General features: G+C 43.0%; 1 protein-coding gene across 1 annotated transcript in view; it reads left to right on the forward strand.

Annotated features, from left to right (window-relative positions):
* Positions 1 to 4,545: 4,545 nt before the first annotated feature.
* Positions 4,546 to 23,084, forward strand: part of ptch1 (patched 1) — a 54,846-nt gene continuing 36,307 nt past the window's right edge. The window contains exons 1-2 of the mRNA XM_034692835.1: positions 4,546 to 5,252; positions 6,691 to 6,883. Of these exons, the coding sequence (XP_034548726.1) occupies positions 5,082 to 5,252; positions 6,691 to 6,883 (364 nt within the window). The 5' untranslated portion in view covers positions 4,546 to 5,081. The remainder of the gene's footprint in view (positions 5,253 to 6,690; positions 6,884 to 23,084) is intronic.

The raw sequence follows: 23,084 nt of genomic DNA on the forward strand, positions 1-23,084 counted from the left end.
TCATTATTTTGACAATAACTCAAAGGCCTGAATAGACTCATTGTCCCTCTTGAAACCCAGACACACGCCTGGGGTCAATAAATTAAAAGAAGCTGATTTGGAATACATGTATTTCCACTTCTTATAATTCCTAAAGTGAAGAATTAGTCCATCTGATCCATATTAGCACATGATGTTAAATGAAAAAAATAAGGAAATACGCTCATGTTTGGTCAAAGGTGTTTTGGCATCTTATGTGCATACGTATTTCATTAGTTCACACAGATGCTTGCAATATAATCTCTGAGAGCATTTTTACTGGCATATCTTTACTGCCTCTGCACTACAGTATTCAAAGGATAGGACTGTTTTCCACAATGACCTACGGCACTCTGATGGAGTCCTACAGCGTTATCATCATTACAACAGGCTGAACATGTCAAGCACAGGTATGGAGCAGCACTTAAGGCTTATGTTTGCGACAGGCATGTTCCACTGAGACGGACCTGGTTATATTAAGGGGCATTGCAGCCTCATTTTAATCTATATTAGATGTTGTACACACTTAGATGCCAAACAATGTATTTTTTAATTCTGTCGAGTATATTCTTAAAAATCATGATGTTGATTGAACAAACTTCAGATAAAAAATGTGCATCATCTGAGTTTTGAATAAGATGGGGTCAATCCAATCAGGAATACAGATATATTGTGTGATCTAAGCTGTCAAAGGATAATGAAAAATCAGGGGATAAAAAAGTACTGATAAATATATCAATACAGGAGTTTACACTTGTGTGCACAAAGCCTACCTTCTTATAGAATTAAAACACGTTTTCTATGCTTTATTCATAATTGCATGCATGCATTTATGTAAGTGTAGGCCTATAGTTGCTGTGTCTACATGTATGCATGAACTCATTGGTCCATAGTTCATCTGTATTTGCACCTGTGCACATGTACTCTTGTGTGTTACAACACTACTGACTCATCTTAAAGAATGTACTCCGTCTCCTACCTTACACATGGGATGTTGCTGTGCATTGGTGGATAGTGTTTGTTGGAATGTGGAATTAATCATGTGACAGTCAAAGGGGTCCTGCACATGGACCACCCAGGAGGGCAATAAGGAACAGTAATTGTGAGTGAACCTTTCCCTTTGCTGAGCAGGATGCCCGCAACCAAGATGGATTACGATATGTATTTTTTTTCTCTCCTCGTGACAATAAAGCAGCTCTTTTTTTATCTTCATCATAACGGACCCGTCTCGCACTCCACGGGGGGTGGATATCTCGGATTTGTTCTGAAAGCTCCCCCCACCTGGACTGAAGATGGTAAGTGCGCAGCTGGCAGCCAGACGAGAGCCTGCTTACTGCGAGGCTCAAATGTGTGACGTGAGGACTGATGGAAGTTTGATGCTCTGGTCCATCAAGTGGCTACAGCCTGTAGCCTACAGGGCCTAACTACCATGGCTTTGTAGTGACCAAGTGGCAACCTCCGGTCTCAAAATATGAAGCCCATGCGGAAGTGTTATAAACTGCAATTCATTGAGAATCCACTTGAGGCTGGCTGCAGAAACACTGAAAACCACATAGACACTAATTCAAAAAAGACGATCTTTGCAGCATTAATAAACATGTTTACAGCCTGGTTAAAAAAAACGGTTTGGCTCTACGTAGCTAATCTCTCTATCAGCACACACTGTACGGGGGGTGAATCTTTTTCTAATGTGACAGTTCAGAAGATATTAAGATTTTGTGTATTTGCCCAAATAAGGACATGACTGACTTGACTCCCGGACGGTAACACATAGCTGTTGGCTAGGAGGCTCAAACCCTGCCTCTTTACGTCACACTCTGCCTGGTTGAGTTCCGCATTTCCAATATGGCTGCCGCTGCCGCTGCCGCCTGGCTTCAAAACAATGTTCAGGAACAGATGGGTGATGTCACGGATACTACGTCCATTATTTACACATTCTGTGGTAATGACCTTCCGGGTTAATTATTGTCCTTAACGCAACCTAAAGAAGGTTAAGTAGGATTTGGGTTAAGTCACGTGATAGTTTTTTTTCTTAAGGAAATGGGTACGTCAAGCTCATTACACTTGTGTACTAGCTTCATTTTGACATTATGCCAGTTGACCAAATTTCTCTGTGCCATTTATTTTATTATCTTATTCAAAGGATAACCAACATAAGTCCACGTTTATTTCTTTAACCGGAAAGTCTTGCACTCATTGGCTATGCACGACACTTGTTTGGTTATCCAGGTAGGCCACTGCATGGTTTTGGCTGCTTGATGATAGGTGCATAAGGAGACATTGTCAGCCATTATAGGCTAACAGTCCGGTGAAGACACTTTTACAATTTTAAAGATATGTTGTCATGATTTGTTCTTTAGTTTTGTTTTTTCCTTGTGCTTTATGCCAATTGGTTCCTGCCAGTGTTTATTCTGTTATAAGTTAAACCCATGTCTTCCTAGTGTTTAGTGATCCATGTCTTAGTCCTTTGTGTATTTTCTTGTGTTTCTTAGTTTCTCATTTTATTTTGTAGTTCTTGATCCCCGTGTTTCCATTTCAGTTTTACTTCCTGTCCTTGTGTGTTTCCCTCCTTTTTGATGAACCTGATTAGTTTCACCTGTGTCCTGTGTTCCATACCTGCTTAATTACTCTGTGTAATTAGTTGCTCTGTTTCCCCTGTCCTGGGTTGGATCTTTGTACGTCTTCCTTGTGTTCCTATGTTTCATTATCCCGGAGTTTCCAGGGTTTTCTTTTGAACTGATTCTTGGACATTTTAGTAGGTTTGTTTGTAGCCTACCTTTTGTTATTTTATTATTTAAATCTTTATTTTCTGCACATGGGTCCTCTTCAGTTTTTCCCAGATGTGGCATAGCCTATGTAATAAAATAGAAAAGAAAAACCCACAACATTTCAATAGTGCATTACAGATTTTTATCAATACCCTACTATAGCTGTAATTCTCCATAGGCCTATATGGTGAGCCTTTTCCTAGAGTAGCTTTACTTTGAACTAGCTTATAGGCCTACGTTTATTTAATTTCAACCAGAGTTAAAGCTGCTGTTGGTAGTCACAGAGTAAACATCTGTTCAGTGAGAGGGACTTTGAGTGTCAACACTATCCCTCCAAACCAGATTTCCTCTTAGCCCCCCACACAGATCAGCGTGTGCAGTCATGATAATGCCAGACTCATAACCAATTGGATGATGTAGTAGGGGCTGCCCCTTAACCAATCAAGATAGAGGATTGGAGATTAGCTATGATTGGTCCGTCATAACGGGAACAAGGGGAATAATAACATTGCTTGATACAAAGGCATTGGAAAACGCAGAGATTTCACAATAGTCTCAAATTAATTAACTTACCGATGAGTACAGATGGGCATTATGACCTCTTCTCCAAACCCAGCAGAAAAAAGTACAGTACATTTTGCACCATTCCTACCAACAGCAGCTTTAATAGAGCAAACCATACCCTACGATTAATTAGTAGTAGTATCCCAATAAAAGATTAAACTAGTTAACAAAAAAATTACACAAATTTGACATTTTCCCAACTGTTTTCCCAACCAAACTTGAATATGAAGGAAAAACCTGAATACCCAAAGTTGGCAGGTTTTGTATTTCAGGAAACAAACTCTTACATCATTGCTACCCAACGGGGCTTGAAGTTTATTACTCAGGCAGTGATGCCAGAAGTAAAGTCATATGGTCGCTAAATTAAATGGTTTGTTGGGAATCGTCAATGTGCTCAGCAAGTTTTGTACACTCTTACCCATTAAAGGACAATTCTGTCTGATATTGGCACCTAAGTAACGTAAAAAGTAACGTTTTTTACACCATTCCTACCAACAGCAGCTTTAATAGAGAAAATCATTACCTACGATTAAACAGTAGTAGTAACCAAAAAAAAAGATTAATCTAGTTAACAAAAAATGACACAAATTTGACATTTTCCCAACTGTCTGCTGAAATCTTCTTAAAAGATTATTTTATTTTTAATCAAGGACACTTAATATAACTAATTGGTTTTCAAGAAATATTATCATTTTAGCTGTATCTGATATTAGCTCATGTAGCTCTCTCATACAGGTGTCATACATCTCATACATGACACGATGTCATAGAAATAGGATAAATCAATTTGACTAACTAATAGGTCATTCTACTATTCTATAGAGACGTCTACATTGCAACAACGCCGGGCTGTATGCTATAGCACCTCCCCTTGAACCGCTGTGATTTGAGGCTGCACTACCACCATCATGGTGGTGGAAGAAGAAAAACAAAAATCAAGTTAAAAACTACAGTTCTGACATTCTCCCACTGCCTGTCGCTCACATCATGTTCCTCAACTCAGACTTCGGGACTTATCATGGAAACCTCTCGCCCCAGTGACACAGCTCTGTGTGAAAAGTAAAATCACCAAACGCACCAGGCGGGTTTGGCTGTCCGCGAGCCTCCCCTGAAGTTGGAGATGCACACATGAGGTCTTTCTGCCTGGGTGGTCTCTCTACTTTAGTGAGCTGTTGCTAAGCAGCTAATAATAGTCGTGTTTGCTGAGTAATTTTTGCCCTTCTGGAACCAATCAGATGCAAGAAACTCCTGCTATCTGACAGCCCTAGAGGCGGGATCTCTACTCTTTTTTTTTATTTTCACCCCTCCTCCTTTCTGCCTCCAAATGGAGAGAGGTCTTTTTCTCCTTCTACTATTGAATCTCAGAGTTGGCCGTGACGCGCGGCCCATGGGAAGACCACATAGATCTCACCAGAATGCTTACGACCATCGAGCTTTCTCACCCGACGAATTGTGTATGGGAATCACTCTGCGCAGCTCGCTTTTTGAGAGAAACACACTTTTTGACGAGACTTTGGTGAATGCAGTGAAAGCGGCGGAGACCTCCGGATCACGAAATGTTGGGATGGAAGGCGCAGACTTTGACTCGCCGTCTCCAACAGGAGTATGAAGTCCTACTTCACGGGTGTGAGATCTCCGCGAGTGAAACTTTGTTGCCTTGGGATATCGCTACACGCTTTCGGGGAGATACAATAAAGTGGGAAACAGTCACCACCTCGCAGTCCCCGCAACATGGCCTCGGCTGCTAATGCGCCCTCCGAGCAGGAAAACAGAGACCCCGATCGGCCGAGGATAACGCGGAGGAACAGGGGGGACTATACCCGCAACACACCGCTGGATTTGGAGTATTTGCAGCGGCCGAGTTACTGCGATGCGGGCTTCGCTTTGCAGCAAATAACAGAGGTGCTTATTTCTCATCTTAGCCTGGATACACTTTATGATCTTGGTTTCATTGTAATCGCCGAAAAAGTGGCCAAACTATGTCCCGTCGCTGCTAGGTAACGGGACGGGCTGGGCAGGGGGGACACAGGGGTAAGGCAAGGTTGTTGTAAGCCGAAAGTTTTGTTGATGTGCAATGGGCAATTTTTAAGACTCCTCATGCAACCGGCTTCTTTTAATGCTGTGAAACAAGCTGTTTGTAGAAGTACAAGCGCTCAGTTCTTCCCAATACAACATCCCAGCCGATAACGGTGCAGGCAAGGCAAAACATGCAGCTTTCACTCACAGTGTACTCTGACTCTGACTCTTTCATAACACCAAACTCATCACCTATATTCTAAGGAGTCTTAAAGTTCCACTGCTTGAATTGTAAGGTTTGTATGACAGTCTCTAAACTTGGGCGACTCGCGTAAAGGCAGAAAAAAAATCCATGTGGCTGCCCTCTTCCGTTCACAAATATTGTGAGTCCCCCCGTGATGGCTCCTCCACTCCCCACGCAGGCCGGAACACACGGGCTGCTGCACGGGGAGATGAGCTGTGTGTGGTGGTATCTGTGAGTTTTTACCCCATGCACCTTTTAGTTTGATGTGCGGGTGCTACTTTGGTGACAAATTGCACCACTTCCAAAACATTTTGCAGCACAGCTTTTGCTTTCTGCTGTAACATAGTGTATGCATGCAAAGCAGGATTTCAGCACTCTTTAAGACATATTTCTGTGTCTGTGTGATACAGAAACACATATTTCTCAATGGCTGCTTACTGGTATTTGTGGCTTGACAGCTATCTCCATTTACCTCCATGCATTCTGTACAGCTGCAAAGCTTCTGGGAGTACAGCAACACAAATCTGAGACACCTAATATCAGTCTGTCTGAATTAGCATCTCCATAACTCATCACTGCAGCGCAGAAATGGACCAGGCTGTGTGTGTCAGTGTGTGTAGGGGCGTAAGATATCAGACTTTTACATGTATCCTGCTAAGGTTACAGTTTATACATGATACTGATATGACAGAACCTGGGGATCTCACTCTAGGGAGTCCTCAGTGGTTTCTAAGCAGGCTTCGGCTGAAGTGCATGCTTCAATCATCACGTCATTGTAGTGAGTGTGTTTACTTTTTTGATCATGGCTCCAATTTCTGAAAGTCAAGCACTTATTGTAGAAATGTCAGTCTTATTCTGAATCATAACACTTGTGTTTTTCTGATGAGGTTCATTGGGTCAAACTGGGCCTTATGGTTCAAGTATTTTAAGACACTTTACTGTTGGACCACCTGTGTCTGTCAAATCTTGTTTCAGTGTATGACTTTGTCTCTTAAACCCTTCAGGATCACCTGTCCAGGTAAGTCCAGTGTCTCGTGTTTGAAACTAAAAGTAACCTCATGTTCTCTTGTCTCATCATAGGGGAAGGCGACGGGGAGGAAGGCACCTTTGTGGCTGAGAGCGAAGTTCCAGAGACTTTTATTTAGGCTGGGCTGTTACATACAAAAGAACTGCGGAAAGTTTTTGGTTGTGGGGCTCATGATTTTTGGAGCTTTTGCCGTGGGCTTACGGGCAGCTAATCTGGAGACGGATGTGGAGAAACTCTGGGTGGAAGGTAAAACAAACTGATTTATTATTGGATGTATTTGATTTGTCTGCCATGTGCATGTGTGTGAATGTATGATGATTTTCTGTAATTGAGGCTACATTTTGATATTACATGTTTGAAAGGGCATGGGATGGTTTAATGGAAGGAAAGTGGGTTGGATGCTGCTACCAAACAAGCCTGTGGGATTGTTTATTGTTTAGACCCTGGCAGAAGGCCAAGTGAAACTTGTAAATAAATTGATTTATCCGCACATCCATACAAATGCTCTAAACTACACTAGAGCCACTTTAAAGAAGTGCAAGAGGCAACTGTAGCTGCACTCAGCAGCAAGGTTGTAATTAAGTTCATAAGCAGCTTTTGGGGTAGAGGAAATTTTTGTCAAAGCCGCCATTTTGTGAGAGTGTGTGAGTGTGTGTGAGTGTGTGTCTGCCTGCCCCCAGCAGTTGAATGCTCGGAGACTGTGTGTGGTCCTGTGTTGGACAGCTCTCAACTTTCCAGAAAGATTTGTCTCTGGCTGCAGGGAAAAAGCGGAGTGAGGACAAGAGGTTGTGTTTGTGGAGTGGCTACGCCACTCACTTTCTTTTCTTTTTTTTGTGCAGATATAACTTATGAAGACTGAACATTTAAAAGAGAAAAAAGGGAACTGTGCGTATGGGTGGTGCTTGGGGGGGCAAGGGGAAGGGGCTGTGCTTTTTTCCTTTCCTTTGATCCGCATTCCTGCACTTATGGGCTCGAGTTGGCTGGAGGAGTCATGAATGGAGGAGTAGATTCTGCTGCTGAGGAATTGAAAAAGTAATGGTTGAGTCATAACAAGATACAAAATCGTCTCTTTGCAAAGTTAATGCCAAGTTTGTGGAACTACCTTTTCTCTTTCCTCCCAGTTTGAGGAACCTTCAGATTTGAAATCTCATAATCTGTGAGATCAAACGTTAAGGCACACTGAATCCAGTACACATTAAACACCTACCCCCTCCCCGGGTCGTCTGTTGTGGCATTGCGTGCGGCTGCAGGGGTCTGACAGACAGCGCAGTTCGTCTAATCTGTGACGCAGGCGCAGTTGGCAGCGGTTTAGGCAGAGGGGAGCCTCTTTAGTACAGGACTCCGGATTGTAGTCAGAGGAACACACTGTTTTCACACCCTTTTCCCATGTCACACCACGGTCATGTGTACGAGAGTGAGGGGCACCTTTATGAACCTGAGGGTTATTATAGACTTCACAGTGCATCATTTGCTGCTAAGCTGCTGCAGAGCAGCCTTCAGGGTTGAATTAAAAGTTCAAGAAATAACTTGGCATAGAAGTAATTTGCTTTCTTTTCTGTGAAATGATCGTCTTCATCAAAAATATAATCAAACATTTGCCGGAGCAAGCCTCTTTGTTGTGATTGTTGTCAGTATGAGACCATTGAATGTGGTTTTTGGGGTTTTTTTAACATCAAAACAAAATGAGAAATCGAAGAACACAACTTTGGGCTCCACTAACTCATGATTAATTTTTCCCTTTATTTACTTCAACATGTCCCACTGTTGCCCTTTTGGAAGCTCCTCTGAATGTAGAGTATTAAGTCATGTTTTGGCACACCATGGACAGCAGAAAAGTACATTGTGCTCTATTGAGTGTTTGAGTTTCTTTGGTTTTGTTGATACCCTTTGGCTCTTTGAAAGTTTTGGCCTTCAAAAAGCACTCTAATCGTAAAAAATATGTAAATTGTAAACCTCCCATTGCTTTATTTATGTTTACAGGGGGCAAAATGTCTCATAATGAAAGACATGAATAGCTTGGACAGACTTTTGAGAGGGTTTTGTTTTAGCAAAAAAGTGCAAAGTGTGATGACTCTGTGAGTTTCAGTTCTCTCTAATGTAAGTGTTTGTCAGATAAAGTACCAAAGCACTTCAGGCCTGGTCACGCGGTCTGTGGACTGACACATGAATCAGTATTGTACAGTAAGCTAAGGCACCACTGGATGAACTTCCTTTGCTCGTCACTGAATTTTTAAAAGTTTTATAAATTCTTGTTTTTGCTTTGTCCATCTTTGACTCTTCTCTCACTCACTGAAGTTAGACCCAGGGGTCTTGGTCTTATTGTGAGAACAGGCTAAAGAACCTGGCTCACACCGACATACAGAGACCTGTTCATGCACACAGACTCTCACAAAGAGACTGGGCTGTGGTGGTTTCCTACGTCCCGGTACATGAGGGGTTCCAGATGTTGATAGGGAGAGATCTGTTTGTTTAGATTAGCCTGCACAGCTGAGGGATAGATTAGTTCTGCCTGGACCGTGGAACTCTGTGCAGGGGGACCAGCCCAATCGTACGAAAGGAAAAAGAGGAGAGAGAGAACGAGAGAGAGGAGGAGAGGACAGAGCGGCTGTTTATGTTTCATTTGGAACTGCCCTCCGCAGGCGACCCATGGACGACCCCGCCTGGAAGCTTGTGTGGCCTGTGGACGCACGCACACACGCACACATCTACGCACTATAGCTCATACAAAATTTTGCAGTTGCATTACATTTTACTGTAGCTGCAGGTTTTGTGATCTCACTTTGTGTCTGTCATCACCTGCTTTTTGGCGGTTTAGACGTTTAACCGCACATCGTAGCTGGCTCGTGTGTTTATTCTACGCGCCGTCACGTGCCGAAGCTTTCACAGGGATTGTCTCCTCTCACAGAGCGCTCACTCAGCACTGTTTATAAACACTCTGACACAGGAAGTTCTGTTTATTAGACAAAGTGACAGAGACCAATTGGGAGTGAGCACATGCCTGCCTAAAGAGTTGAATGTGTCAAACCTCAGAGAATGTATGGGAGGTTGAGTTTCGCTAAATGGTGGCCATATTTTACTCCTTGTTGTTTGGTGGCATGTATTCAGGTCAGATCCACACTGCAGATAAATGTTGTGTTTGTGTCCACTGTGGCACTCGCAGGAAATTATTAGCTCAAACAGGAAGTTGTAGTATTGTGGGCTCCTATCTTGCTCTCCCCTCTCACAAATGTGGCTCGCTGCTCTCATGTGTGCTTTCCTTGAAGTCAGAACTTCAGATACAACCTCAGTTTCAAATTGCAGACAATTCTGGACGATCTAGTGGTAATTTACTAAACACTAGTTTCAGCAGAGATACAGAGGAGAAGAATACAACCCCTGTAGAGCTCCTCCTGGCCACAAATGGAAAATGAAGCCATCTCCTGGCATTCTGGGTTAAGGCAAACTTAGACCAAATTGTAAAGAAAATAGCAGCACCGCCTGCGTCTAATTAAAACAGTATCGCGTAAACATTGGCCTTCCTGTAGGACGGCCCCTCTCTTGTTCCCTGTGTGTCTGCGCTGAGAGGAGGGCAGGAGATGTGGTGGGGTTAAGGGGCTGAATTGATGGGTTAGAGAAGGTACAGGCGGTGAGAAGAAATTTGGAAATGGGGCTTTTGAAGCTCAAGTCTTGGGCAAGGGTTGAAGTTGAACCCGGGGAGTTACTGTCAGCGAGAAAAGCTGGATCTGTACTTTAATCCCTGCTGGTTTGTGGTTAGCCTGTAGCCTTAGCAGGGACTAAGGAGAGGATGGGGCCTGTAGCATTCAGAACATGTCTTTTGTTTACATCATGGACTCGAGTTGACCTACACAGAGATATGTGTGAGCGATTCAACTTGAAATGAGTTTATAGTCCCTTAGATTTATGGCCTGGACTATGGATTGTAGTCTCAAGGCTACAGACTGAAAGGAGGCCTCTGGTCCCGGAGCGCTTTCTTGGGGGGACATAAGTGAAGAGGCCAGGGGCCACAGGGGTAGACCCCTGGGACCCTGAGGTCATCTCGTGGAGGCCCCGCTATTTAAAACCTCACCTGATACTCACCCTGTGGCCTGGGTGCAGAGTGAAGGCTCACAGCAGAGTAGGGGGGAGGCAGGGTTAGAGAAACAGCAGCAGAAGTGGCAGCTGTCACCAGGCGTTGTTTGTGTCCTGTGTGTGATCATGTTTGTCCATCTATGCACATTTGTGTCTCCCTGTGTGAGTGCACCTCATGAGCCCGTTATCACAAGGGGAGTATGCAGTGTTCTCCTGCCTCAGTACTTCACTCATGAATTGCTGTTTAACCTTTTGACATAGTCCTCCAGCAGAGGGCAGTGAATCAGATATAAGTTTGATTTAATCCCTAGATTGTTGGGTAATAAATCTAACTCTGAAATGTTGAATTCTCACTCGAAAGAAGTTGTCATTGCTGCTTTATTTACTGAATATTTGTCAAGGAAAAACACAATAATAATGAGGCACATTCACATCACACGCTCCTCAAATATTCATGGCATACTGTCTTTTTACTGTCTTCATAGTTTATTTGTTTTTCCTGATACTGAGTATTAATTTATAGCCTTATTTTGAACACATAAATGCACATAAAAGTAGATTTAACCCAACCAATGGAACAAGTACAGTGTGAACAGTAAGTCACAAAATCCAACACAAAGTTATCAGTACATGTTTAGAAATGTGTAAGAGGTCAGTAGTTACAGTCAAACCGGTGCTAATCCATGTTTCTCGCGTCCTGAGCCTCATTCAAGGTTTCAGAATCCGCTCTGATAGGACCAAACGCTCTCCCTCCCCTGCATGTCTGTTTTGTATCTAGCATGATTAAGAGCTGAGTTGACAGAGTCAGTGGTTGTTTTGTTGTTTTGCTGGTAATAGCAGTGGAGCAGGGAGCGGTAGGCTATAATGTTAAGTGCATGCGGAAGAAGCCTTGACATCCTTTCTTGTGGATGAGGATGAGGAGGAGGAAGAGGTGGAGGAGGAGGCGTCTCCACAGAGAGGACTGTGGTTTGCATGATTGAATTATCCAGCTTTTGATGTGTTTGCGAGCATTGATTCGTGCACAGATGAACACACACATAACTTCATGCAGTCACATAGGCGGAGAGGTTCTTGAGTGGTAGTTGAGTACTGTTGGCATGACATGCTATTTTCTTTATCTGTTTACCTCTCTTTTGTCCTTTTTCGCCATCCCTCTACCTCACACCACTTTTATGCAGCAGCCACAAGCAATCAAACACACCAACCCGCCCACACCCAATATTTTTACCAAGGTCGAACAAAAAAAACTACTACTAGAGTCATCTATCATTCACTCTCCATTGATCTTACTCTGTAGCTTCAGAGTGCACACACACACACACTTCTGACATTTTCTTCTTATTTTGCAAACTGGACTCAATTAAGTTTGTGTTTATCAGTTCACTACAAACAGGATTAAACTTCCATAGAAGGAATAACATTCCTGCGTGTTGTGTTAAACTTTACGAGTTGATGAAAAGTGCAGGCTAGCTGGTGAGGGATTTAGTGTGGGGAAACATTGCGCCTCTGGTACTGTACACAGACTTCCAGTGCTGTTTTCTCAAGCTAGCTCTCCCCCATTTCAAAGCACTTTTGTGTATATTATTAGCCCTACTTGGCGAAGGTAAAAATTTGAAATAACTCTTAAAATGTTGCTCATTAACTGTGATGTGTTTGTGTGTGCTCACAGTCCCATTCACAAGCAACATCCTGAGATGCCTCCAAGCTCTCTGTTTACATTTTGCATTCTTTCAGGCGCTCTTATTCAAAAACCAGAGCCCTGCGAATGACCGACCACAGGAGACTGTGGAGAGAATTACCCTCCCCCTCTACCTCCTTCTTTCTCCCCCTCTCTCTCTCCTGTATCCCTCTCTTTTCCTCACTGCCAGAAAGGTCTCTCTCTTTACTCGAGCCTCCTCCTTCTCCCCCTTCTTGCCTCCCCTCCACCACCACCACCACTACTCCCCCATCCCTGGCTGGAGAGAGTGGCCCCAGAATGCCAGATGTATTACAGAGTGAGCCACGGCAATGTAAACACTCAGGCCTGCCATGAGAGCAGGGTGGTCTGGCCTCCCTCCTTCCCCAACCCCTCCCCTCCCCTCCCCTCCCCTCCCCTCCCCTCCCCTCCCCTCCCCTCCCCTCCCCTCCCCTCCCTCATCCCCTTTCCTCTCTTCCCTCCCTCACAGCGCTGACTGCCAGAGGGGTGGAGAAAGCACAAAACAGCAGAGGGAAAGTGTGTGTGTGTTTGTGGGGGTAGGACGAAGCAAGGGAAGAAGCAGGAGTATAGTAGCGGTAGTGTGTTTGTGTTTTGGCTGCAGTGCCTACCGTACACCAGGGGTGTGGATTGATGTTTCTCAGACTGCAGAGCGGAGAATTTTTCATGCAAACATACCATAAACGTCTCCAAATTGTGCGTGTCAATGGAAATTTTTTAGACCACTTGTAGGCACATATGGGTTTACGTATGTAGCAATACAGTTCATTGCAATTCCTGCAGCACAACGTCATAGAAATCTGGCAGCAACAGCAATTACACAAGTACCACACATGCAAAGGCAAGGCATAAAGATACAGAGATATAAAACGTTTCCTCTCTCAGATGATTGAGAGGTCTGAAGCTCCAGATTGACTCAGTATGTTTCAGAGGGAAGTAGCTTGAAGAACTAATACTGCCTTACAAGTCTGACTGAAACATGAGGAGACAACACAATAACCAGCTGTACTATAAAGTGTGAAGGCAAATGCTGTCTATCACTGTGAAGTGTCATCGTCTTTCTGGTTATCTGTTTGGACATTTACAGCACACTTTGTCTGTCCAAAGCTGCTCTCTGTGAGTGCTGAACAAAACAACGACTCAAATGTCTCTGTGTAATTCACAAAAATCAACCTACGTTGTAGTTTTGCAACCTCAAGCTCATTGTTTTGAAGACATCCTGTGTTTTGAATGGGTTGGTTGATTCTCATTTACATCATTTTGGCCAAACTCTGAGGCTGTTTTCCGCAAACAATAGACAGACAAAGGAAGTAAGGTTGCAGCTGCATGATGTTTATGTAACAGTTAATTTGTAAAAAGACAAATCTCTTTCAGAAACTAGTGGCTGCTAGCAGAACAATCACAGAGTCTGAATCTGACTTCCATGCCTCTTTCACACATGCACATTTTCCAGGAGGTCGGCTCCCAAATTTCCAAAGTTGCTTCTTTACACATGTCTCTGCATAAATGAAGCCAACTTAAAAATTGTTGGGACATTTTTAGGAGTTTGTTCTTGTGTGAATACAGCTTTATATCAATGAGACACCACCCGAAATAAGCAAGTTTTTGGGGAACACTGACATATGATACCAGACCATATCAACTTTATGTGGCAGCATTTTTTTTTTTCCAGTTTTTTAGCTCTGCCCTCAAGTGCCCAAATCCATTGTTTTTTGATGCAACATTGAGAAGTCAAGCACACTTTAAAGTTTCTAATTTCACCTCTTCTTGTTGACAAACGTAAGTTTCCAACAGTATCGGAAGCCAATATGTAAGATATTTTTGAAATCACTCTCAATTTGTTTAGCGAGCACAAAACTTTAGATTTGTGGTTAATTGGCAGCCAGTCACCAGCAGAGAAAAGAAGATGAGAGACAGGAAGAAACATCAAGGGATGTTAACACACACAAGGAGCTGTGTCAAAGAGATGTTGACCAAATTGAAGAAAACAGACACGATCCACTCACAAATGGCAACACGGTATGGGGTCTGGCAGTGTGACAGGATTGGTTAAATGAAAAGAAAGAGGACTTGTAGAGTACCTTATACAGGTCCTGCTGTTATTTTCAGCATCTATAAAGAACACCAATGAAGAATCGTTAATGTTTAGACTTTACTGTGGGATAATGTAAAATATGCGGGTGGTTATGCAAAATAGAATCCCCTTCAGGGTAGACAAGACTCTGTTTGAGTCGGGGTCTTTTCTCACTCTGTCAGGGTTCTAAGACCCAGTGACCATAAAAGTGCAAAAGGTAACCTCAAAATGTAATTTAGAGATCAAGGGATAACATCTTTTCATGACTCCTTCTCACTTTCTCCCCTCCATTCACTCTATCACCTTTTTCTGCCTGTGTGTCTTATATTCCACACTTCGGAATGTGTGATTTTTCGGATACCTGAAATCATGGGCCATCTTTCCAGGAAATGACAGAGAGATGGCTGGTTGAGATTGGCTGCTCAGGCTCATGTCACGGTCTATTATGGCTGGGCTGTGGGCCAATCACAGGGCAGCAAATGCAACATGGGGAGATCGCTCACCTGGCTTGCATTGGACAGGCACTGACAGGGGATACAGGATGAGATTTTCTTTTCTCACACAGGCTGCGAGCAGTAGAGCCGACCCAAATTCTATTCTTTTCAATGTCTGTTATTTTACAGAAGGATAAATGATCACTGTTTTCTAAAACTTGAGCATCAGTTATAACTGTCTGTTTCATTAAAAACACCCTCATGTCCTTGTTTCTGCCAACGCCAATTAAGACATCATTTGCCCAACCTCTGCACACATGCATGCACGCAAATACTACACACACAGACTCTCTGTCAGCGTTTTCCTACCCTACTACTCCTACTGCTCTGTGAGTCCATTGGTATTGAATAGGTTTTTTTTTTTGGTGCAGTCGGGGGGATGGGAGGGAGAGAGTGGGACCTGAATGAAGGCAGCAACGTGGAAGAATCTGCCCATTGAGAAGTGTGTGAATGTACACCTCGGGCCCAGGGGAAGCAGCATTTGGAGCCAGCCGACTGCTAAATACACCCATTTTAGAGGCTGCAGGGGCCGGACAGGTGATTAGCATAATCAGGGGCGAGGGGAGCCATACATATGGTAATGCTGGAGTTTTGGGGGGCATGGGTGGGGGCTTGGAGAAGAGAGAGTGTGTGGTTGTGGGGGGGGGGGGCAGGGGTTGGCAGCTGGGATGTCACATTTGTGTCAGGGGTTGGGGTGCTCAAGGGTGTCTAGCTGCACGAGGGGACGCCATGCTACATCTGCACGTCAGTGCACTTCTCCCTGTGTCTTATGTTTTCTCCATCTTTTGTCATCTTCTTGCTGTTGAATTTTCCTTTCGTACTCGCCCCTACTCCATCTTTCTTGTTTTACCCTTCCTCTGTGTGGCACCCCCTCCCCTCCTCTATGAAAGCTAAAAGAAGAGAGGGAAAGAGAGTGTGAGGGGGAGAGAGCTGCAGAGTGAGGGGGGCTCTCCATGGGTCAGATGGGGTCTCAGCTCTCAGTGAGGCCTTTCAGCACATATTTGTGGCTGTGTGCACACCTGCATTGCAGTGGCCACATTCAAAACTACTATTACTGCTTTACATACTCCTTTGTGTGCTTCTGCTACAACCAGTAGCATGTAGTTCTCCTGGTTATTTATCTGATAGTTCCACAACACAGTTGTGTAGCATCAGCATCACACATACTCAAGTTAAAAACTGCGGTAATGGACCAGTGTTTTTAGTTTGTAGATTCAGTTTGAGTTATTTTCCTGATCTCAGAAAAGGTTGCTTAACTAAGTAATAACTAGGGGTGAGCCCGACTAAGGATTTGTTTGTCAAATCTAATTCATCAGATTTTGCCCATAGTCGACGAATAGTCGAATGTTTGTTGTTTTTCCTTATTGACCCAAAGTCTGCATGATGGTGACCGCATGACAATATTACACATAACCCTATACAATTAAGAGACTCGTAGCTTAAAGTAAAAGGGACAACAGAATATTATAAGCATAAAACTTAGATTTTTTAAATCTATATTGCACGCAAAAACAACAAGGTGATGAAGGAGAGAAAACTGAAATAAGGCCACCATCCGTTAAACATCGTACAACGTACCACTATAGAGAAATGAATCAGGAGATATTTAAACAATGTTCACACAGCGGAGAGCAGCGCTGCGGAGGCTATTTGTCCAACTTAAGTCTAAACATTTGTATAATGTTCAAAATCAAACCTGAACCAGCTAGAGGGTTTTTAAATATCTTAACAGTACCTTATAAAACAGTCTTTCATCGCGTCTTTGTCCGCTTGAGTCTTTTCAAACTGTACGTGAGGAAAACCGTCGTGTTTACGGGCAGAAGTGCGATCCTTGCTTTGTTGACTGTAAATCCTGTCTTTGAGAATATCCTCTCTGATGGCGTGGAGGTGGATGGGATGCTCTGGATTGTTTTTGAGGCTTTGGACAGCTTTGGGTATTCCTGCTCGTTCGTTTGGCCCCGTAAAGTTTTTGTGTGGTCCGGTAATCCTTGATCTCACAGCCCTCTTCATGAAGCTGCTCCTCATCTTCATCACTATTTTTTAGGATCAACTGAAGTTTTATTTCCTGACATTTTGAGCTACCATGAACGTAGAAAGATATAAAGGCCAGCTGAGGTACGTCTGCTCCACAGGTCCCGCTAAATGGTCCATCTTTAATTACCAGGGGAGATTTAATTACCATTTTAAGGAGATTTAACACTTCAAGAGCTGTTCTCAGAATTACATTAAATAAGTTTATATCTATATCAAAATAGGCTAAATGAGACACTATTTTTATGGGAAACAGGAAAATAATGTAAAATTAGACATTGAGCACCCCCATGGTTTGAATGGAATGATCCACGTTTCATATGCAAATATTCGACTATGAGATTGGCAGTCGACTAAGGCTCGTTAGAACGAATCGTTGAATATTCGACTATTTGGGGTCACCCCTAGTAATAACACTAAATTTGAGTATTCACACTGACTTCTGTCGAGCTGTAGAGCAGCATCAATCTGAAGACGAAGAGTGACAACAGATGGTAGCGACACAGACCAATAGGAGAGGAAGGCAACAGGTGTGATCAAAGCTCTGTCAGGTTATGGGCAGAAGCAGCTGAGAAGGAAACAAACAGGAAGGAAGAGAAAAGAGGAGGTGGTTACTCAAGGAAGAGACTTGTTATGGGGAACTCCTCCTGAAAATAGTGATCAGATGCTGACACCAGGTGAGGTCAATAGAGAGAATTTCAAAGAATGATGTGTCAATGATTTTTAAAAACACTTGTGCATATTTATGTATTTTTCTTCCCCCACGTATACCCTCTATACCTTCTTTTTAAGTAAACATTTGTTGCAACTTGATGAATAAACACCTATGCTTATACATCATCTTATGATGTATCAATCTGTGCTCCAGGTTTAAGTGTGACATGGACTTGTACTTACATAACACTTTTCAGGACTTTCTGATCACTCAAAGTGCTTTAACACTACATTTCAAATTCACCCATTCATACTAGGGCTGTCAATGAATATTCTAAATTCGAATATATATTTGAATATTAAAAAAAAAACAGAGATTTGATTGTGAAAATTAATATTCGACTGTAGGAATAAAACACATGGGCGGCTGCTTTGCGAGTGGGCGCACTGCATGACGGGTCAGGGACAGGTCACAGGAGTCGCACGGTGTGAAGCATTAGGCAGCGAGCAAGCGAGGTCTATGGTCTTAAAAGTGTTACCGTATAGGTATATGTGTAGGTTTGTTTTAGGCATGTTAAATCTGAAATAAAAATACCTATACAAGGAGTTATGTCTCCTTGTTTTAGTTTGTCCACCTGTTATTGACATAATGCGCAAATATAGATATTCGAATGGTTTGAACCTATGGTTTTTTTTTTAGAGGGAATATTCAAACATCATTTTGGAGCAATTTTGACAGCCCAATTCATACCCAGGTGTGTGTGATATTGACAGGATTTACTTTGTAATATTGCAAAAAGTCCAACAAAAACTATTACAAGATTATCCAGTTGGTGAGTACATTTTAGAGGTCCATTCGCTACCTAACAAGTAAATAATTGTACCAAAATGGTCCTGGTAATGAAAATAACTATGCCGAATTTTACAGCACTTTCCTCTAGCTGCAACTTGTTTCTTCTACTTCTCTGCTTTCTGCATGTCGGAGCTTTGCTAGGTCAGGCTGACACGTACAAACATATGCACAAAAGCGCACAGAGGAAGCCAAACTCCTGTTTGCTGATCTGGACATCAGCTACTTTGCTGAAACTGGGTTTTCGTGGGCAAGACTTTATGACAGGGCTACTAACTAAAGGCTCTTTTTTGTTTTCTATGGCTCTGCAAGAGGCTTTTAAAACAATTTTACATCATGATAATTTTCATGCATCAGGTGTCACTGCTCCTATTTTAGTATTTTTTATCAATTTCCCGTATTGTGCATTGTACATGTAATATCTGTATCTTGCATTCAAAACAAACATTTGCATCACAGTCTCATTTATTTTAATAAACCTCCTTTGCAGTCTTGACAGAGCTTTTGGCTGTTCTTAGTAGTTTTTGGATTGTTGTCTCTTCGTCCTGATTGCATCACTGTATGTGTTCGGCAGAGATCTGTGTAGTCATCGTCCTCCCTCTGTCAGTGTACAGCTCAGGGTATGGGAGGTCGCTGTAGACTTGGTGGCGGAGAGATGACCTGGTTTTGGGGGGCTTCCTCCTAACCACAGGGGGTCCCTGCTGAGAGGGGGCCTAATCCAGCTAATCCTTTCTCTGCACACACACACACACACACACACACACATAAGCACACACACGTAAGCACACACACAAAGTTTGGCCACATGCTCATGCACACAGTAAACTGGTGTTTACATATGCATGCGTGCACACAAATGAATGATCCCATTAGCATCTTATAACATATTCTTTATAACATCACTCACTATATGTGCAAGATGTTCAGGTAAAGAAACACTGCAATGCTCGGTTTCTGTTAGGGGTAGGGGTAATTTTTGCACATAGAGAACTTTCACATTTTGCATGTTTTATTACAAACATCAGAGCTGTAGGAGTTGCTTGCGACTTCTGCTGTGTGTTTTCCTTGAAAGTGCAGGATGCTTCTGTTGTCAGGCGTCAGAGATGTGCAGGGGGTGGGGCTTTGCTGTTGTGTGATGCTTGGATAAGAGAGAAAGTTGGCAAGAGGAAAGGGGGGTGGGCTGGCTTTGACAGAGGGGCCGGGCTGATTGCCATCATGATCTGGCCAATCACAGAGTAGAGCTGAATAGAGCAAAGGGAAAAAAACGAGAGTATAAAGAGGAGGGGGAGTTTAAGGCTGAAAGGAGGAAGGGGGGTGATGTCAGTTCCTTAGAAACCTACTTTCTCTCTCCTTGTCCCCACAGCCCCCCGTTCACCTACTTTGAGAATAGGGGGGACCAGGGGTTAATGTTATGCAACATGCTGAATACCCGCACTGAGTTCTCCAATACAGTGACACACATAGGACTGCCTCTCTTCTTTTTCTACTTTTGCTTATCCCCTCTTTTCTTCATTTCTTTTCCTTTTCTGTGTAGCTCTGTTTTTTTCTCAGTTAAATAATGTTCTTGATTATTCACTAAGCTTAATGATGCTGATACAAGCACTGAAACACTCATATACAAATAGATCATACATTCCCAGTTAACACAACACTCTTACTTGTGAAAGGTGTGAAATAAGACATGTCTGCTAGAGGGCAGTGCTGACATAACTGGTCGAATGATTGTCTTAAGGCTGAAATGAATATGTTTTTTCTTATCACTCAACCTGACGATTATTCTTGCTTCACTGATAAGTATATTGAAACATAAGTACTAATGATTGGTTGTTATCATCCCTGAAAAGAGTCTTGTCAAACTCAAAAGTCAAATACAAAGCTACCTAAAGCAAAGCACACCCGAAAGAGATTCAAATTTGCATAGCCACCTGCTCATTATACATCATCCCGTACTGATTTAAAGAGGATTTTTTTAAATTTGAAAATGATCTATTATCCAGCTATAAAAAAATTAGTCCCTCGGATTCAATGATTTGGCACACATCCATGGCAACGATATATTCTTATCAGCCCACTTGTGGACTTAATAAACATTAAATTTAACATTTTAATTTACAGTAAAGTCAAAACAATGGCATCCTCTGTCGGCAATTTGAACTTATGTGTATAAAATGACTGCAGCACCTGGTTAAGGTCTTCTGTCCTGTCTCTTTAAAGTCTGTTGACATTTTCTTTTACTTCAATACTACCAAAGACTGTGCCCGTGTTGAACCCATAGACTGTATAAAATATGGACGTAGTATCCGTGACGTCACCCAGCTGTTTCTGAAGAGCTGTTTTGAGGCCAATTGTCGGCGGCAGCCATATTGCTGCTGAGGCGCCAGTGTGATGTAAAGAGGCGGAGTTTGAGCCTCCTAGCCAATAGCTACAGTGTTCTCGCAGTCAGCTGTGCCTCTCATTGGAAGACTCGTAATCTCAATATTTTTGAAATTGCCGAGTTAGAAAAAGATTCAGCCCCCTCACAGTGAGAGCCGATCGAGAAATGATCTATCCAGACTACACTCGTCTTTTGTACCAGGCTGTAAACATGTTTATTTCTGCTGTAAAGATCGCCTTTTTCCCATTCATGTGAATGTGACTTCCGGTACTTCCAGAGCCAGCCTCAAGCGGATTCTCGATGAACTGCAGCTTTTAACACTTCCGCATTGGACTCATATTTTTAGAACAGAGGTTGCACCTCACTCACTATTTTGCCTATATTCCTCTCCTTGTCTTTTCTTTGCCGGTGACTGATAAACCTTTAACCACGACTTTGAAGATTTGTGCCCTCCAAATTATATAAAGTTAATATTGAAAATATCCTTCACGTTGTTTACCAATACCATGGAGAACTATCGTTTCTGCCAGTGTCAACAGGCAGTAGTGAAATGTTCCAGACTCTTCTCTACAACTTGATTTGATCAGATATGGAAGTAAAGGGAAATGAGTAAGCAAGGAGGTGTCAGGGGAAGTGTTTGAAAGTCGGTGACACTTTGTTTTAGGTTGCAGCAGCTGAGCCCGGAGAGGGACACCTCCAAGACATCAACACATGCCGGGGTCAACCAGTTTTCTTAGCAGAAGGAATATGGGAATATGTGTCATTGAAGAAACACAGCTGTGTGTACGCACACACACTTCCACACACATGCTCGCACTCACACACACTCACTCACTCACTCACACACATTTCCCTGGTCCAGCTGGGGTGTTAATTTCACCCCGAGGCTGTGTGAGTGTTGACCCCAAAACGCTGTAACCTCGTGAAGTGTGGAATTCTCTAAGCCTGAGGCCGTGATGTGCTGTTTCCTGTAGAGAGAGCGAGTACATTCCTTCAACTTGTCCCATTCCTGGCTGCTTGCTGTAAACTCAGGGTCTTTGGGTGGCAGTCCATGACTTGGAATGTGTTCAAAACAGAAAGTGACTTCTCTTAAACCTGCTCTTTTTTAAAATTTGATTCAGACCCTTCCTTTTTTCCTTCCTTATGAAAAACTGAGAATGGATACACTTTATTCTCCGAACCTGTGTTCCCATTTTTCCCCTTGGCAGTGTTTTTTAGCCAATCCACGAGCTAGATTTCCCTTCGAGCGCTGAGTGTACCAGACAAGTCGACTTGTTAGTGCTCTGTCAGTGTGTGTTGGAACTAAATCAGTTCCATGCGTGCTGTTTTTTGAAGACAGCACTGGTGTAACGTAGACGTGTAGCAGCACAAAGCATGTCGCTCCAGTTAGCCAGGGCCTGCTATTAATGATGAGTATTATAAACATGCCTTCAGACAGGATCAGATGAGAATGCTGTTTGGGTCCAGAAAAAAAGAAATCAAGTGTGTTTTCTCTAATGCCCCAAGACATGGCCCCCTCCCTCCTAGTTCCATTGGTCTGACTGGGTGGTCCGGCTCAGCAGAACAGGCATGCTTATGTTCAACTTTAATGCTATTGCAATGGGCTGAAAATATTCAATCTATGCCTGCTGTTGCTGGAATTGAGCGGAATTGTTCAATTGGATTAGAGCGTAATAAAATGTTACAGATTTTTCACACAGTAGGCTGTCTCACTGGGCATTTTTTTCATGTTATTTGTGTGCGTGTGTGTGTGCGTGAAAGAAGATGAATTTGCACAAGCTTTCACTAAGCGTTCAGCCACTGATGATGGAAGAGCTTGAATCCTCTGCTCACAAATCAGACACAGCTTCAGCAAACTGCAGGATGCACATGAAACTGAGCACAGCACATGCAACAAAACCTGCATTTGATACAGCTTTGATGCGTTCATTTGTCTGATTTGAAATTTTTTGCCTTTTTCAAGGCTTGCATGTCTGCAACTGCATTTGTTGTGTGTGAGCGTTTGTGAGGGAGACTTTGCCAGACTTGCCTTGGCTGTACTGGGGTGGAGCAGGGCAGCTAAAGGGCCTGAAAGGCTGCTTTTGTAGCTGGGGCTAGCTGAGAGCTCAGAGCGCACGCACAGGGCTTAGTCCCACCACGATACTGGGAGCAAAGCCTGGAAGAGAGGCACTCTCCCTCTGTTTGTGTGTCTCTCTCTCACTCTTTATCA

Source organism: Notolabrus celidotus, chromosome 9 (assembly GCF_009762535.1).
Source record: "Notolabrus celidotus isolate fNotCel1 chromosome 9, fNotCel1.pri, whole genome shotgun sequence".
NCBI classification, from domain to species: Eukaryota; Metazoa; Chordata; class Actinopteri; order Labriformes; family Labridae; genus Notolabrus; species Notolabrus celidotus.